We start from the raw sequence: 19458 nt of genomic DNA, 5'->3' as shown, positions 1-19458 counted from the left end.
GCTTGGCATCTTGTAATAGCGATAGTGGTGTCTGGTTTTCTTAGTGTATTCACTGGCGCCACTATATTTGCTCATCTTGTCTGTCCACGAGTGGCAACAGCAGTGTTTATTGATAGGGCATCCTGTGGTACCATCTTTGGAGTGGCCTCTAGTATTTCCGGGTTGTTGTGTTTTGAGGGGAGTTGAGTTGAGACAGAGCAGCAGTGAGGGCCGGACAGCCAGTACTTGCCCGACCGTTGGTGACACACATGCACCGTCTGGTGGAAGGATGTGGTCGCAAGAGTGGATGACCACATCAAGGAGCAGATTCAGCAAGCTTTAGTTGAATGTACCATGATATTCGAGTAGTGCAACTTTCACCTGTGTGTGTGTGTGTGTGTGTGTGTGTGTGTGTGTGTGTGTCCACCCGTTGCCCGTTGCAGTGCCCTCATGGCAATAAGTTGTTAGTTGACCATTTATACTGAGATCTTTTCCATGCCTGACTTGAGTGGAGATGACCATTGGTTGGTCGTTCAGTTGGTTGTTGCAGCGGATGATATGCATTTGGTTTTCCCACCACTTATGGCTTCTCTGTGTGTGTGCCGACTTATAATTCGTCCACATTGTTTCACAGTGACTGGTTTTAGTATTGTCTGAGACATTGTGGAATTGTCTTCACAAATCTGTGTATATCTTGTGTGGTTTTTAATGTCCAGTTATTTAAATGCTGCCTGCGTTCTGGTGTCGGTAGTTCACCTTTGGATGGAGCAGCGCGAAGGTCTGCAGCATGAGGGCAGACCGGGACTGCTATAGCCAACGACTGAACCCAGGACATTTGAAGTTGTGTGAACTGTGTCCAGTACTGAAACCTCCACTGTTTGAGGTTTCACTGTTGTTTGCGTGTTGCTGCTCCCAGGGTCGGTGAGACCAACCAACAAGTAGAGTCAGTCTGGTTGGTGGAAGCTATTAGCTGCCTTCTACTCCTTGATTTTAGTCTGGATTTAGTGTTATTCTTATTAGTGAAGTGCAATGAGCGGTATTTTCTGCCTTGTGGCTGCTAACACCCCAGTTGCCTGCACTGGAGGTTAGCATACTTTTCCAGCGGTTTACCTTTCCTCGTCGTGTTGATGCTGCCCGACACATCACGTAATTCGATAGCCTCTTGAATTGTAGTGTGCATATGTCTTTGGGAGGTCTACCTGGGTTCTAGTGTTTCCTTCGGCCTTGGGTGTGTTTCTGAAGATGTGGTGCTGTCCGTCTCTTCCCCCTTTCCTAAAAATATTCTGTCATTGTACTGGTCATCGGACATTAGGCGGATTGGTTAGTTGGTCGGTCGGTGCTTAAGCTACCCCTAGTGTGAGTTGCCATTCTGTTACTTGAGTACAACTCTTGGTTGCCTGTCTCACTGCTTAAACAGCCTGTCTCACCTTCCTCAGGTTGATCCAGGGAGCACTGTCTGTGGATCACTCCATCTTATTTGGGTAAGTTGTCATAATTGTTTAAAATTTACTCTAATGTTTTAACATGTTATTGCCTTCACCACTTGTAATTCTGGCCTTCAGCCGTTAATTGCGTAACACTGCTTGTGGCCTTCAGCCGACAAATTATTTTCAATTTTCTCTTAATAAGGCCTGCAGCCATCACTATAGTCTGTTACAGTTCGATAAGATTTTTTTAAAAAGGTTGTAGTATTTTAACATACAACTGCCTTCCTTACTTGTAATTCAGGCCTTCAGCTGTTGAGTATTCTGAAAACTGCTTGTGGCCTTCAGCCCCCAGTAATTTTGAATCCTTTCTTAATCAGGCCTTCAGCCATTAATTGTTTGTAACATTGCTTGTGGCCTTCAGCTGACAAATAATTTTCAGTCCTGTTTTAGTAAGGCCTTCAGCCATCACTATGGTTTGTTTCAAGTTATTACGATTACTAGAAAGGGTTTTAGTATTTATAAAGTGTAATTGTTCACCTTATTTGTAATTCAGGCCTTCAGCCCTTGTGTATTCTGAAATTGCTTGTGCCCTTCAGCCCACAAATAATTTTCAACCTTCGTAATCAGATCTTCAGCTGTTGATTGTGTGTAACATTGCTTGTGGCCTTCAGCCGACAATAGCTTGCAATTCTTCTAATAAGGCTTTCAGCCACCAGTGTAGTAAAATTTTTAAAAATAATTTTTGAGAGTTTTGTTTTTAAAAATAATGTGTACGTGTTTTCTGTGCAACCAACAGTAACTCATTAGGCCCCATCCACATCTTTCCTGCTTTCCCTAAGTCCCGCATTTCATATACCTTCCCAGCATTTCCTGTCCACTTCTCTTAAATGAGTAGACAAAATGGCTTCACTGAGCTTGTGTTATATAGTGGAGGATCTTTTCAGTTTATTAAATGAACACCTCTTTGCAGTTGTTATGTAAGCTCTTATAAAAAAAAGTTCCACAGCTGGAGCTTTCAACTGCCTACCACACTGAAGAGCCTGTCCCAATTGTTCCATGCTGTGACATGTATTTTGTTTTCTCCACTGTCACTGGTTGCAGTAATTTTCACAGTATGAGTGGTATCAAACGCATCATTCCAACATCTGAAGTGACCCAGAGGCTTAAATTGTCTCTGCCACCTAAATGGGTCTCATAGGTGTTATGGAACTTCAGATGTTTCAGCATAAGTGAAGCAATGCATTGCAGCAGATTGCTGTCCTAGATCTGAACATTCTCAGTCCAATTCCATCAGGTGTATTCACAACCACCTTGGAATATAGGCTGTAGACATGGCTTACTCAAGGCAGCCCACTCTACAAGTATTAGCAGTTCCTGAATGGAAGAGATTTATGTAGTCTACCAGTACTACAATTAATACTGTGAGTACTTCAGTAACTTTCTGGTCATTCATTAATTTACTACAAAACAACTGCATGGCTGTAAGATACACTGTCAATGATAGACAGCAGCAAGATGTCACATTTAACAATCCAGTCCCTTTCTCCCCCACACTAAAGAGGTTACTGACAAAATTTCACTAACAAATTAGGCAATTTCCAGCAACTGTTTATGGGAACATATTTTACATCAAAGCTCACGTAACAGCTGCAAATAGGTACTCATTTAATAAACTGAAAATAAACACTATATAAACATGCGCTCAGTGAAATCATTTTGTCTACTCACATAAGAGAATAGAACAGGAAATGTGGCACTTGCAGTGCGGAAAGTTGACTTTCCTGGAACAATGCTATGACTGCCATACAGAATGACTAAGGATTGATTTCCCCTATAATAGTGTAGAAGAGTGTGCACGGATTTACATAGATTCTGTCCATATGCTTTAGTATTATTAGTAAGTCATATCTGACCCCCTTCTCTCTGCCCCAGGGATATTTGACACTGTGTCGCCAATGATTCTTAAGTGCACTGTTGAGAGTTGGTGTAACTTTGTGAAACACCCTGCAGTTGTTTCCTGTGATGTAGTGGGGTAGGTAGAATGGAGAAGTACCTTCTCACTCCTCAGTTTGCAGATCTATGAAGGAGGGAAGTGCCAGACCAGATCCTCATGTTGGTACCCTGTACCCTCACCCCTTCCACCCTTTTACAATGTTTTAATAACTTCGATTTTTGCACCCCCTGCAATGGAGAAATTATTATTCCTAAAGAACAAAATGAATAAGATCTTTTTCATAGGGAATTTAATATAGTTTAATTTTATATTGGAAAACATTTTCATGAGAAACTACAGTAATTGAGATATTCAAGAAAAACCCAATAAAAAGGCCTAAAGTCCCATCCTGCCTCCCAAAACTCCTGCTCACATACCGCCATTGGGTATTTTTCATATGTTATTCGTGACACTCCCTCCTACCACCACACAAAATCTCTTAGTTTTCCTTTGTTGACTGGACAGTTGGGGTTCATTTTCTATAGTGTGCAGAAGGGATTGCAACAACTTACACCGATACAATTTTTTGACATATCAGCGTTCCTTAGTCCATTGGTTGGATAAGGCTGGTAGTAATGAGAGTTAAAAAAATTGCGTAAATGTCTCCACTATGAAATTATTCAGCTTTGGGGTGGTATGGTGCGTTGTTAAGTACTGCCTTCAGTGGTAATTGGTTGCTTGTTAAGCAGTATTTATCTTGTTTCTGGGACAAATGTGCCAAAAAAACTGCCCCTCAAAACTCGAGATGTCCATCCGCATACTTTTTTGATTTTTATACAAAGTTAGTAAGCCTGACATCTGTATATTTTGGAATGCTCTTGGCAGACTTACCAATAAACAAAAGAGACAGTTTATGATCTCCAGAGGCGCTGGCTGCAAGCTTGAAGCTTTACTCTGTCTTTTGATTTCTTATAACCCGGAGTGGAAGCTTCATTCGTAGAGGCTAGCGTATTAATCAGAAGCATTCTGTAACTGCATTTAATCTAGTGACAGATTTTCCTGATTTTTTTTATTTTTTGTCAGCTCCACTGTCAGTGAATAACTTTTCACCACAGATTTTGAGTTGGTGAACCCCTACCGATCCAGCCGTTTTCGAAATAAATGTGTCTTCTTCTGAATCATCAGGCCACTTACTGCATTTCCATTAGCTCACTGTTGAATAAACCTAAACCAAAGAGCTTCATTAGTCTTTTCATTATCTGATGTTATCATGGGCAAAGTATAGCATTATAAGTGATATACAGGGTAATCAGTCACTGAAGTCCCATCTATGTAAATAAAAATCAATTGCTGCACATACGAAAGATTATCACCTGAGAACAGCTTGACCAATCTCTTTGTTTTCTTCTTTGTTGTGTTCATTATTATCAGGACAAGGTTTGTATGAAATAAAGTTTTTGAAAAATCCATCGGGAAAGTCAGAAATTAAAATGAGTTGTGAAAGATCACCACTTGACAACGACTCGACCGATATGGCTGACTTTCCCATTGTGTTCGTAACTGTGAATGGTAATGATACATTTGGTAAACAAAATTACAAAAAAATTGCATTCAGTTTGACAGTTCTGCTGTGACAAGTTTTCACAACGAAAAATCGCTTTTAAAGTTATGTATGTAATATATAAATCTACATAAAATATGTAAACTGGAAACGTAATTATCAAAAATTTTGAAAAGTACTAGACCGATTTAGCACAAATTTTTATACGACACTCCAATGAACGTTCAGAAGGACACAAGGTGTATAGTTTTATAATACATATAATGTATACATTTATACGTAATATATAAATGGATGCATAGTCACCACAAATCTCGAAAAGTTCTTGACCGATTTGCTTTCAGTTTTTACACAATGCTCTAAAGAACATTCAGACAGACATAGGCTATTTTTCAAATATATTATATACATAAATACATATAAAGAGGAAACACTGTCACCAAAACTCACGAAAAGATCTTGACAGATTAACTTCAAATTTTTGCACGATACTCTACTGAACTTTGAGATGGTTAAGGACACTAAGAGGGGGAAGGGGTGATTGACAGAGAGAGGAAAGAGGAGGTTAAGTACAGAGACATGGATGCAGGAGGTTATTATCAGGACAAGGTTTGTATGATATAAAGTTTTTGAAAATCCATCGGGAAAGTCAGAAATTAAAATGAAGGCGAGTAGAACGAATGTAACTGCTCTACAGCTCCGAGAGAGAGAGAGAGAGAGAGAGAGAGAGAGAGGATTTCCCGGTCTGTTCATTTAGCAACAATGTCCACACTCGTATCTGTGGCATATTGATGCCTATGATACCATTTTATTTCTTGCAGCGTGTACTCCGTATCAAACTCGTAGTCAGTTTCTATTAGATTCTCCAGTGCTATAGCCAAAGCATCGTCGGAAGCTTCATGTATAAATTCTGAAGTAATCACCATCAATATGCAGAAGGCGAGTAGAATGAATGTAACTGCTCTACAATTCCAAAATGGGTGATGCTAAGAGGGAAAACTTCAGAATTCATGAACTGCAGAAAGACTGAACAGAGCTTTTGGACTGACTGCTCTAATTTTTCGTTGTACTCTTCAATGTACACCTGACATTGACGCGGGTTTTTAATATGTTGAGTCCTTTATCCAAAGTCATTTTTGGGGACTAGATAAGGTGGACTAATTTTACTTCCTTCAGTATAATCACATATAACTTATAGCTCGAATGAGGAAGCTTGCAGCAGATCTAGTATCAATGTTTGCTTTGCACAGATTTCGCATATCTTCCAGAGTAATCACAATTGTTTCCAGGGTTTCTTTTCGTCTTTAACTGAATTGTAATGAGCGATCCATTGAATATCAGACAATCATTTCACACTTCCTTGTTTTAAAAGTAATCACCACCAATATGCAGAAGGCGAGTAGAACGAATGTAGCTGCTCTACAGTTCCAGTTCCAAGAGAGAGAGAGAGAGAGGATTTCCCGGTCTGTTCATTTAGCAACAATGTCCACACTCGTATCTGTGGCATATTGATGCCTATGATACCATTTTATTTCTTGCAGCGCGTGCTCCATATCAAACTCGTAATCAGTTTCTATTAGATTCTCCAGTGCTATAGCCAAAGCATCGTCGGAAGCTTCATGTATAAATTCTGTTTCAACTATTTGGAAAATTTTGGTAATTTCCTTCATGGCCGTGTATCATGACAATTCTTGTATAAATCGGTATATGCATTCAAATATTGGGTGGCTAACTTTTCTTGAATCGATAATCCAACACTATGGGCTAGTTCACCCGGCATCATTTTATTTGCCCTTCTTCCTCATATTTCAATGTTAATGATCACATCATTTAAATTTTTAGTTCCGAAAGTGAAAGCATTGTCTATGATGGTAATTGGTTCTGTCATTAAAAACTTAGTCAGGGTTTTTAATATGTTGAGTCCTTTATCCAAAGTCATTTTTGGAGACTGTAGATAAGGTGGACTAATTTTACTTCCTTCAGTATAATCACATATAACTTATAGCTCGAATGAGGAAGCTTGCAGCAGATCTAGTATTAATGTTTGCTTCGGACAGATTTCGCATATCTTCCAGAGTAATCACAATTGTTTCCAGGGTTTCTTTTCGTCTTTAACTGAATTGTAATGAGCGATCCAATCATTTCACACTTTCTTGTTTTAAAAGTAATCACCATCAATATGCAGAAGGCGAGTAGAACGAATGTAACTGCTCTACAGTTCCAAAACGGGTGATGCTAACAGGGAAAACATGAGAATTCATGAACTGCAGAAAGACTGAACAGAGTTTTTGGACTGACAACTCTAATTTTTCGTTGTACTCTTCAATGTACACCTGACATTGACGCGGCATTATCATAACCTTGAGTACTGCGCAACACAATTCCCAGGCCATCTCCTTCCAGCTGCTACCAAATATCCTTTGACATATCCTCTGCAGTCTTTTCCGGTATAAAAAACCTAAAGAAGAATTTTTGAACTTCCACGTAGTTGTTTTCTATATGGACGTATATAATTATCTAAGTTGTTTGATCAGTTCTGCTTTCATCGGGAGTGCTCCCAAAAATCATTCCATAATATTTAGCCCTTTTTATACATGCAATATTTTTTCCTTAAGACGTTTGTGCAAAATGAAAAATTCATTTTGTATCCCTTTTGACAAATAAGAAGATACTCTCTTGGACCCACAAGCAGACTCTTCAATTTTTAAACAACGCCCTGTCAGCCGACATGAAAGTTTTCTGGGTTGGGTACCGCGTCATAATGCAAAACTACTGCTGCTGTAGAAAATTTACATTATGACCCAGTACCCTACCCAGAAAACTTTTATGTTGACTGACTGGCCGCGGAAGCCTACGCAACTATAACGCCCTGTCAGTACTGGATCATATTTTGCCATCACCTACATCCTTTCTAAGAAACTTCCTCTGTTTTTTGATGAAACATCTTCAGGATGACATCAGAAAGCGAAGTTTTGCTGTGCTAAAAATAATGTAATATTTAAAAGGCAATGTAAAATGTTTCTCCTTTCCTTCTTCTCACCATTAACAATCTTCTGATTATTTTTGTCAATGGTTTCATTAAGTTTCAAGCCGGTAGAAAGTGTTGTTTCTAAATTTGAAAGATGCTCAGGTGATGATTCATGCTTTGATATCTTTGGATTCAATTTCCACCGCTGACGGATGCCAGAAATAAATTAATTTTTGTTGGTGTCGCCTTCAGAGGCACATTATCAGCAGCAAATACAGTACGTTTTCTTTGTTGACTGTGAATATAACATCCATTTCCTTAAATATTTAGTCGTTCAAGTATGGGCAAAAACCGCGATGAAATTAAACGATGTAGCCCTTTAGTGTGTTCACCTGGTCTTTCTATAGATTCAAAGGTCCCATATTGTTTTGATATACTTCACTACTCTCTTCAGTAGCCACAATTCTGATAGACCTATGCTCTGGAACAGGTACTGCAAGTAGGCTGTTTAGGTTTTTATGTTGGTAACGCCACGTAGCACTCCATATGAAAATCACTGACTGTGCTGTGTGAAGCCTGTGGCTGGTTTGCATTGTTGGAATATTTGCTATTGTAGTGTTGGGCAGTTGGATGTGAACAGCGCGTAGCGTTGCGCAGTTGGAGGTGAGCCGCCAGCAGTGGTGGATGTGGGGAGAGAGATGGTGGAGTTTTGAGAGCGGATGATCTGGACGTTATGTCCATTAGAGACAATAAATTTGTAAGACTGGATGTCATGAACTGATATATATATGATCTGGACGTTGTGTCCATTAGAGACAATAAATTTGTAAGACTGCCAGTATTGTCTTTTTCTGAAAGCAGATTGGTTTTATTCAAGATATATATATATATATATATATATATATATATATATATATATATATATATATATATATATCAGTTCATGACATCCAGTCTTACAAATTTATTGTCTCTAATGGACACAACGTCCAGATCATCCGCTCTCAAAACTCCACCATCTCTCTCCCCACATCCACCACTGCTGGCGGCTCACATGACTTTTAAGGTAAATACATTGTTTGTTCTTTATAAAAATCTTTCATTTGCTAAGTATGCCTATCAGTAGTTAGTGACTTCAGTATTAGAAGCTTTTATTTAGCTGGCAGTATTGGTGCTCGCTGTATTGCAGTAGTTCGAGTAACAAAGATTTTTGTAAGTGATTCATGAAAGATATAGGTCAGGGCCATTCTTTTGTAGGAATTATTGAAAGTCAGATTGCGTTGCGCTAAAAATATTGTGTGTCAGTTTAGTGTTGACCAGGATAAGTAAAGAGCGAAATGTCTGAGTACGTTCATTTCTGCTCAGCTGTTTGAAAATGAAATAACGTAAGAGGTATCGAAGCACAGTAATTCATAAATTTTTCTAAGGGGATGTTTCAATACTGGCCAATTACGGCGAAGTCTTCATTAAAATCACATCTTTTCACCTGTTTGTAGTCTCAACATCAATAATTATCTGTTCGCCGGAGCCAGATTCAATAGTTTGATTACTCATACGGCCAGTATTGTCTTTTTCTGAAAGCAGATTGGTTTTATTCAAGTTTCCAATACACCATATTATCCCCCATTCTTTTACCAAAAATTTCTTATTTTTCAACATAATTTCCGTTCACGGTGACGTCCTTACATCACCTTACTGGGAGGACCTGTATACCCGCATGGTACCACTCTACTGGTCGATGTCAGAGGCAACGTCTTGCTGCATCAATAACCTCCTCATCATCCACATTCTGCTTCCTGCATATTGCATCCTTCACGGGATCAGACACAGTGAGGTCAGAAGGTGCGGGATCCAGGCTGTAGGGCAGATGAGGAAGAACAGTCCAATGAAGTTTTGTGAGCTCCTCTAGGGTGCACAGGCTTGTGTGACGTCTTGCGTTGTCTTGGAGAAGGAGAAATTTATTTCATTTTTATGGCGACAAACACGCTGAGATCGTTTCTTCAGTATCCTGAGGGTAACAGAATACGCTTCAGAGTTGATCGTTGCACTATAACGGAGAACATCAAACAGAATAACCCCTTCAGAGCCCCAGAAGACTGTCGCCATGACTTTACCGCCTCAGGGTTCAGCCTTGAACTTTTTCTTCGGAGGAGAGGTGGTGTGGCGCCATTCCATGGATAGCCATTTTGTTTTCGTTTCGAAGTGATGCGCCTATGTTTCATCGCCTGTGACGATGTTATACAAAAAATTGTCACGATCAGCCTCATAAAGTATAAGCAATTCCGCACAGACGGTCCTTCGTTGCTCTTAGTGGTCTTTCGTTAGGCAGTGAGGAACCCAGCAGGCACACCCTTTTGAGTACCCCAACTGGTGGACGAGTGTGTCAGCACTATCAGCAGAGACGTACGGTTGAGAAGCAAGGTGTGGATTGTGATTCATTGATCACCTCAAATAAGAGTGTCCGCGTGTTCCAACATTGCAGGAGCCACGGTTTGCGAAACCTCATTGCGAATATGACAGATACCTCGCCTAACGACTACCCGTGCTTTTGTTTATTGGTAGGTCTCTGTAGTCTTCCTGCAAGCGTCTAGAATATATCTGGTTTTCCGCTCGCCAATAGAAACTATATGAAACCTCTCTGCTTGGAACGCACCTCCGTTAAAACTAAACTAAACTCCGCCTGAACAGGCCTTGGAAGGCCCAACGGTACCGACCGGCCGCCGTGTCATCCTCAGACCACAGGCGTCACAGGATACGGATATGGAGGGGCATGTGGTCAGCACACTACTCTCCTGACCGCATGCCAATTTACGAGACCGAAGGCGCTACTTCTCAGTCAAGTAGCACCTCAGTTTGCCTCACAAGGGCAGAGTGCACCCTGCTTGCCAATAGTGCTCGGCAGACCAGATGGTCACCCATTCAAGTACCCGACAGTGCTTAACTTTCGTGATCCGACGGGAACCGATGTTACCACCGCGGCAAGATCGTTGGCACGCATGTCCATTACAAACGGTATTTTGAAGGCTACGTATAGCGCCGCAATCTGTCAGAACACTATGAAACTACAGTATATGGACGGATGCGGGAATATTGCCCGATGTCCCACAGTAAATTCCGCTTTTCTCAACCGATATAGGCCGAGAAAAAATTTGTTGCATTACTTTTCGAGCGACCTTCGTAGTGCTTATGGCTGCTGTCATTATTACCCAATGCTTATCTGATCACTAATCTTTCTTTCCATTTCATAGTACGTGCATGCGCCTTTGTATTTCCCCTTTCAGATTTTCAAGCTTGCGTACCATATTGAGATTTCTGACATTCCGTGTTCCAAAATGTAGAATTTTACCGTTTCCTTTGCATTTCAATCCTTTCTTCTTTGTCACTCCCTATTGGCAGCATTCCCCTGGAGACCTAAAGGGAGAATAACCAGCAACTTTTTGCCAGTGGAAAGATCACCAAGACACCTTTTCTTTTACAGACTACATTTCTCACCGATACGCGTCATGTGTTTTTAGTGAAGAGATTCTCGTATGTACGCTCTCATATATTTACTAGATATGACTGTTTTCAGTGCTTTCTCGTTAATTTGTTAATCGGACAGTAATGGAGCTTTCCACTTATGGATGCACAGTAAGTTAAAATTAATTTTATTTACACTAAGGGTCAACTGCCATTTCTTGACCAAGCACCCACCCTCTGCTGGCTTTCCTGCATTTCGGTTCAATTTAATATAAATGCGAGTTCTCTACATCCAGTAGCATCTTCTGTAAACAGTCTCATGTGCCATTTTTTGTTTTCCACAATACCGGGGAGCAGCAAAACTGAAAACTGGTGTCTGAAAAGACAAGTATAGGAAGTATGGTACCTATTCCATTTTTTCTGCACGCTTCCCCCACGAGTGTTCTTGCCATACACCTCAGTCGTCAGAAGTCAAAAGTTTTCGGCCCACGTGTGTCGAGCTGAACCCGGTAAACTATGGTATCAGGCAATGCCGTCTGCAACATGTATGTTCAGTGCATACAAGGCACTCAACTGAAAATAATGTGATAATCGAAATCGACAGATAGCACATTGCAATATACGTTTATAGCCAGAAGCAAAAGATGACTTATGTTAAACAATTTACTGTGGCTGCAAAAGCATTCGTCAAGAAAATGTCTAGAAAATACTGTAGTGAAACGCAGACTGTCCATATTAATGTACTCGTATTTTCAGGTAGTATAGAAATTATACAACAGCCAGATACACTACCACTGCTCTGTTGTTAATCTACAAAGCTATTTCAGTTTTCATTGTGTGAACATGTCTTAGCTGTGCATGTTAGTGTTAACCTCGATCCAAGAAAACGTGTTCATGTTCCCACAAGTGACATCGACACATACCAGCACAGTCAGTTTACTCCTGGTGGCTGTTCTGCCTCATAGTGAAGAATTTTTAAGAGAGGGAAGATAAGCTTAGCAATGATTTGGCAGATTTTCAACTAAAGTATCATATTCTAAAAACTACTTTCTGAAAGTTTATACAAAATTATTATAAAATTTATTTCATTAATATGAAAATTCAATTAGATGAATTAGTAATCTGATTTAAGCAACGGTTTCTGTCAGCTGTAGAAGTCAAGATCAACCCTAGAGTCATCTAAACCTTATACGCCGGAACGAACCATAGAAAAAACCCAACTGGTGGCTTCGGCGCAAAACATGAATAACAGATCTGAACAACAGTGAAATTATCTGATTATTTCTTTCGTAAAGGAAAAAAACATACCCATTAAAAACAGCAATGAGAGCACAAATTTGAACGTTATAGTCGTAAAATTACATTATAAATTGTAACTTGTTAGGAGACTGCAAGACTTCCAGTTCCCCTCGACGTCCATTTCGAACTCTCGAGGAATCAGCACGGGAAAAAAAAAAAAAAAAAAAAAAAAAAAAAAAAAAAAAACAGTCCGCGTCCACATGCACTCTAGAGTAGTCCTGCATTCAGTTTAGTGGTGGTGGTGGTGGTTAGTGTTTAACGTCCCGTCGACAACGAGGTCATTAGAGACGGAGTGCAAGCTCGTGTTAGGGAAGGATTGGGAAGGAAATCGGCCGTGCCCTTTCAAAGGAACCATCTCGGCATTTGCCTGAAACGATTTAGGGAAATCACGGAAAACCTAAATCAGGATGGCCGGAGACGGGATTGAACCGTCGTCCTCCCGAATGCGAGTCCAGTGTCATTCAGTTTAGTCTTCATGTCATTTCACTTTAATAAAACTCGATTAGAAATACTGCGTAGTTAATGTGATTTTTTCTTTGATCTTTGTTGGGCGTGTTAAGTGAGTTTAAAATTTGGTTGTACTATCATGTATCTAAGAGAAACCAAAATTAAGTACCAGTACCTACATTTTTAATTAGGTAATTATTATTTCGAAATTTTCTAGTACATACTCTCAGGATCAGAAATGCATGGATAATAAAAAACGTACTATAATCCCTTGCAAACATTAGATACTCTCTTTATACAGTTTTACAGCAGACAACGTTTTGTTGGAATATCAAAATCTGTAACAAATGGTAGAAACATTTTGTTTAACAAACAAATAATGGTTTATAAAATAATAAAATACAAATAAAAGTGGTCTAACTTAAACATTCATACTTCTTTACGTACTACACGAATATGTAATAAAAAATGGGGGTTCCTATTTAAAAAAACGCAGTTGATCTCCGTTTGACATATGGCAGCGCCATCTAGCGGGCCAACCATAGTGCCATCTGGTTTCCCCCTTCAAGCTAGACGGGTTTCGTTCTTTGTAGTTTTTTCGTTTGATGCTTATTTCGTGAGATGTTTGGCCCAGTCACTATCAATGGACCACCCTGTATACCCTGCACTACGAGCCCACAAGCTGCACGAAAAGAAAAAAAAATTACTGTCAATGGACGTGTAGGATATTAATCCACTTGTGGAGAAAATAAAGTTGGCGAACGAAAGAGTAAACGAACACTTCACTTAAAACTTCCGGGCTGATAGGCCGTGGTCGAAGTATAAAACTCTCCTCTGACGTTTCATCTCCGACTGCGGGAGACTCCTCGGAGGTACAGCGGCGAACTGCAGTTGCATTACTTACTGAAGACCCCTCGTATAATGGGAGTAGGATTTTTTATGAATAGGCAGGAGAGGAAAAGAGCAAGTTACTGTAAACAGTTCAGTTATAAGGAATATTCTCATCAGAATCTACAGTAAACCAACAGCAATATCTCAGGTATACATGCAGATACCACCAGCAAAAGAGGAAGAGAGAGATAATTCGTGCAATATGAAGGGAGATGAAAAACTATGGGGTAATATGGGTTTCATTTTGGAATGGGGGAGGATAAAGAATGTGTGCAAGAGAAGATACCAGCTGCATTACATCATGATGAGATAGAGATTACAAAATCATAAAGATGGTGTAGTTTCAGAAGACTTTGTTGAGAAATGAAGGAACAGTGTAGGTATCTGTTCATGCACATCTATCGCGTGTACTAGACTGTCTGGTGGAGAGATAAAGTATTTATTAAATATGTTGCATAACGTGTTGGTTCACCTGTCCTGAGGGGTTGATAGGAGGGGGGGGGGGGGGGAGGAGGGAGGTAGAGGAAGGCCAACACAGGACAGGAACATACCGCAACAACAAAATTTTTAATTCAGTCTGCTTTAAAACGTTGGCGAAATGTGAAACAGCAACATAGTCCTGGTGTAACGGAAGTATATGCGGTGAACGAAGTGGGTTTCCTTATCGATCGTTTCTCAGACTAACATGTGGTTTGGGAGTTTTACTCCCCACCAATGCAATCAAAAAACCAACAAGCAAGCACTAAAGTGGCCGATGTACGACGATAATGGAGATACAAGGCAAGATGGCTTCTTGTCATTCGGAGAAGGAGATTAGTCTTTAACGTCCCGTCGACAATGAGACCATTGAAGACGGAGCAGAAGGTCGGGCTAGGGAAATCAGCTCTACCCTTTCGAAGGAACCATCCCGGCATTTGCCTTAAGCGATTTAGTGAAATCACAGAAAACCTAAATAAGGATGGCCGGACGTGGGTTTGAACCTTCGTCCTCCCGAATGCGATTACAGTGTGCTAAACACTGCGCTACCATTCGCTGTCGCTTCTATCTACAGATTCTAGAGAGGCTTGTCCGAACGGGAGATAAAGATCGTCTTTCTATTGATGTAAAAAGCAGTTTCTGGGCGAAGTTAGGGACAACTGGGATTCGGCGCGCTCGGAATTTACCTCATTCCACACAAGAAGAGACATCGTAGATCATCCAGTTTTATCGCCATGGCGCGCATGAACAGAAAGTATAATCTGCAGGATGATCAAAGTTTCTGAAAGTTGTAACACTCAGAAACAGTTGCCAGAATGAATCCAAGCATGGAAGAAGTGCAAGAAAATGTAGTGAATGTGATTAACGGATTAAAATATATTGCATTAGACATATTCCACGGACTCCGTCGAAAGTCGTCTCCAGTAAGTTGAAAGAAGTCAGAGATATTCATTTAATTTATTTCATGTGCTGTGCAATGAAACGACTTAACACTTTGAAAGACTATTACAGTGATCATACTAACTATAAACTAACCTAAAACATTAACATGAGAAGGCTCTTTAAGTCAGTCTTAAAACTACAGCACATTAGCTATAACAAATTTAGTATGTTCAGACAGGTTGATGAGTATCTGTATAAGCTTGTGTCTGTCTCCCATCTACACTAATGTCAATTCCTTGATATCTTTTTAGAGGTTTCTTTTGGTGCATGTGGCATATTCATGCCTTTCGGCTACTTCTTTTTCTTTTTTTTTTGTGTGTGTGTGTGGGGGGGGGGGAATAATATTAAAATGTCAAATATCTTGAAGATGTCTTTTCATTCCATAAAATCGGAGGAAACAACGTTAAAGGCCCTGCCGTAAACGGTTTAGGACAATGCGGGAAACGTAAATGACCTTAAATAGACCCATATCTGACTCACAACGAATTGTAAATGTCATCTTATTCCTCTGTGCCTCAGTGGATACCATTGCCATTACTTTAACCACAAAAGCAATAAAGTATGTGGTTCAAATAACTCATCTTAATCCCCACGAATGGTGAGATGTATTAGGAGACTAATAATAATAATTAACAATAATAATAATAGTAATACTAATGATAATAAACAGTGGAACAGTGGGTTGCGTTAGGGGGCTACTTGTGATAATGATATTAAAAATAAAGAGTGAATTTATGCGTCATGTTGGCTGGCTGTTTATCTGGTGTAATATTTGTTGCTTTTGTTGCATGAAGTAGATGCTTACCTTCCATCTGACTAACAGGGATTCAGGCATGGTGGCTTCGACTGAGATATCAATAGGCGGACCACTGGGAGCTGTAACACAAAATTCGGTTTAGATCAAGCAAAAGATTTCCTCTGATGAAAGCTGTTTAGAAATGAGACCTTACCTTCTTGCAAAGTGTAAGCAGTTGTTGGGTCGCTCGGGGCGCTGGGCCCGACCTCGTTCACGGCCACGAGCCTCAGTTTGTACGCCGTGGCTGGTTTCAGTCCGCCTAGGCGCGCTGTGCGTGCGCTGCCTCCGACAGTGACATTGTTCCATACATTTAGACTCGAGTCCTCCTCTTGGAACTGCACTATGTAGTGTGATATCGGCGCGTGGCCCGAGTAGGGAGTGCCCCATGCGACGTTCACCCAACGGCTGTTAGTCTCCAAGACCTCAACTCGTCCTGGAGATTCAGGAGGCTCTGGAAAAGATTTTCATTGCACGAGAGAACGTTCAATAAGAAACACAACACTTTTTTCTGAAAGCAGGATGGTTTTATTCATCATTTAAATACGCCATACCGTTCCCTATTTAATTTACTACTAGCAAAACCTAGCACCCCTGATTCTTTAAACAATCAAACTTATGTGTGTAAAACAGCTTCCAAAGTCTGATTACTTTACAGGTAAGTTAATATGTTAAGTGTCTGATATTAACCTGTAAGAAAGAAAAAGCTTAGACGAGGTTTAAAATTATGTTCGAAGTTCGTGGGAAGTCGTCCACTGCTATCATTATCAAATACTGGATGAGTGTAGCCTAGGTAATTTTCACTTTGTTTCGTCCGCAGCTCGTGGTCTTGCGGTAGCGTTCTCGCTTCCCGCGCACGGGGTCCCGGGAATCAACGACTCAAACCAGACAGTCAGTGGTATAAAATAGCAGAAAGCCATAAAGTTCTTGGAATATATATACAGTCTTGTCCACTTAGAATGGCCGCATACAACTGGAGGGACGTGCTACACACCATAAGAGGTCTCTCCAGCCAGCACGCGAACCGGAAATTAACAATCCACCAGAAAACAGACCTGATAAATACGACGATTCTGTCGAAAGCATGGTACCTGGAGCAAATCTTAAGCATACCGACAGAAATTGCGCGAGCACTAACGAGCGCAGTGTACTACCTGTTGTAGGGTCGAAATATATTCAAAGTGGCGCAAGCAACGTGCTCGCTGCCAAGGAAAGAAGGGGGACTAGGTCTAGTTGATATGAAGACCAAATGTGCAGCCCTTCTACTGAAACGAACGCTCGCCATCCAGGACAAAAACCCTGACAGCGTCACAGCCAAGATAATTGGAAGATACAAACCCGCATCAAAAGAAGCGCCGGTCGACACGAGGCACATTCCCTTCAGAATGCGACACGTCAGGCTGCACTACGCCAGCAAAAGTTACGTTCTGGACACCCTGGCGAACTCCAGCCACAGAACAGCCAAGAGAATATACTGGGCCCTCAGGGGGAAGCCGGCAAAAAACAAAACTGAACACAAACTCCCGCAATACAATTGGAAACAAATATGGGGAAACCTCTCGGAAGACGTGTTGCCTAAACATGCGAAGGATGCATGGTACAAAATAGTTAACAGAACGGTACCAACCAACCAAGGACTGGCGGAGATAAAACTCGTCGCAAGTGACAAGTGCGACGTATGTGCCATGACCGACAATTTCTAGCTGTAATACGTGTCTTACTGTATCAAGCCTTTAATGTAAGATTATAGCTCTTAATGAGGAGATTACGGCAGCATTTAAAATTTTTAAAATCGGTCAGTAATTACATGAAATACTGGGAATAACGTTTTTGTTGCCCCTGAGAGCCATTAAACAGACAACCTGCAACTAGAAGGGGTTGATCAGGTGTCAGGTAAGGCTTTTAGTAACATAAAACACTATTTTTCAACAAAATCTCCGTTCATCTCTATGGCCTTACGCCCCATTAATGTGAGAGCCTGTATGCCGTCATGGTAGCACTGTACCAGTGAGGGTTATCAGCCTAGTTCTTGCTGAATCACTAACTTATCCATAATTGCTTCTATGTTTCCCGCAGAGTCCATCCTTCAGTGGACAGAAAAGACGGAAGCTACAAGGTGCGAGATCTGGGCTGCAGGACGGACGAGGCAAAACAGTCCACCGAATTTTTGTGATCTCCTCTCGGGGGCGCAAACTTGAGAGCGACCTTGTGTTATCACGTAGAGAGAGTACTGCGTTTACATTTCTGTGACCACGAACATGCTGTAAACATTTCTTCATTTCCCCAAGAGTCCCAAATAGAATTCGAAGTTGATCGTTTGGCCATGAGGGAGTTCATTGAACAGAATAATCCCTTCAGAGGCCCAAAAGACTGTAGTCGTGACTTTCCCCGTTGAGGATACCGTTTTGAGCTGCTTCTTTATAGGGTGCCACTCCGTGGATTACCGTGTCCTTTCTGGCTCAGAGAGGTGACTTCATATCGCATCGTCTGTGAAATCGTTATTATCATCCTCAAAACGGTGAAACAACGCGGCATAGATGTTCCTTCTTTACACTTCATGCTCCTCAGTAGGCTTCGAGAACCCAGCGGCCAGGAACCTTTGTAAACGCTAACTTGTGCACAAGTGTATCAACGGTACCAAGTTGCTTGATTGTTATTTGTTGATCACCGCGAATAATAATGCCCGCACTTCGCAACACTACAGGCGTCACAGCTGTGTGGGACCAGTCTGCTAGTGGGAGATCAGATTCCGCTTTCCATAGCTTGTTGACGGCGGATGTTTTTTGTCCAGCAATTTACCATGCTTTTATCCACAGCTTGGTGTCCGTAAATATTCTATGAACACCAGTGAATATTTTTGATGATCCGGTTTTCCGCGAAAAGAAATTCAGTACTCCTCTTTGCTTGGACACTCCCTGCGGCCGTTGCATAGTCAGCAGCCAGCAGCAAGTCGCACTCTTAGCTCACTTATTTGTTTTACAGTTTAATTCTTAATTTCTTTGCGTGTTTTTGGGTACTTGCATAGTTTAATTCACAAATTTCGGGCGTATTATAGTATTTGAGAGTTTTAGCATCGCGTTTTAGTACCGGTATAATGTAAATTTGCATAGTCGTCAGTCATCTGTTTGTTCTGCACGGCTTGTGAGATAAAAGAGAGGAAAAAAAATGTTAGGGATGGATAAGGACTGCGTCTGTTGTGTACGGATTTAGGGGGAATTGGCCACCGTCCGTAAACAGCTGGAAGCTGTGTTGGCCGTGGTCGACGGGCTCCACGCTGTTGCC

The 19458-nt window shown here is 40.9% G+C and overlaps 1 protein-coding gene across 1 annotated transcript in view; it reads right to left on the bottom strand.

The window, feature by feature from the left end:
- LOC126263695 (Down syndrome cell adhesion molecule-like protein Dscam2) overlaps positions 1–19458 on the bottom strand; it is a 284179-nt gene that overhangs the window by 244396 nt on the left and 20325 nt on the right. Inside the window, exons 6-7 of the mRNA XM_049960822.1 lie at positions 16334–16630; positions 16189–16259 (exon numbers count right to left, since the gene is read on the bottom strand). Coding sequence (XP_049816779.1) covers positions 16189–16259; positions 16334–16630 — 368 coding nt within the window. The remainder of the gene's footprint in view (positions 1–16188; positions 16260–16333; positions 16631–19458) is intronic.

This window comes from Schistocerca nitens, chromosome 6 (assembly GCF_023898315.1).
Source record: "Schistocerca nitens isolate TAMUIC-IGC-003100 chromosome 6, iqSchNite1.1, whole genome shotgun sequence".
Classification (NCBI taxonomy): Eukaryota; Metazoa; Arthropoda; class Insecta; order Orthoptera; family Acrididae; genus Schistocerca; species Schistocerca nitens.
This window is presented reverse-complemented; position numbering and strand designations above follow the sequence as displayed.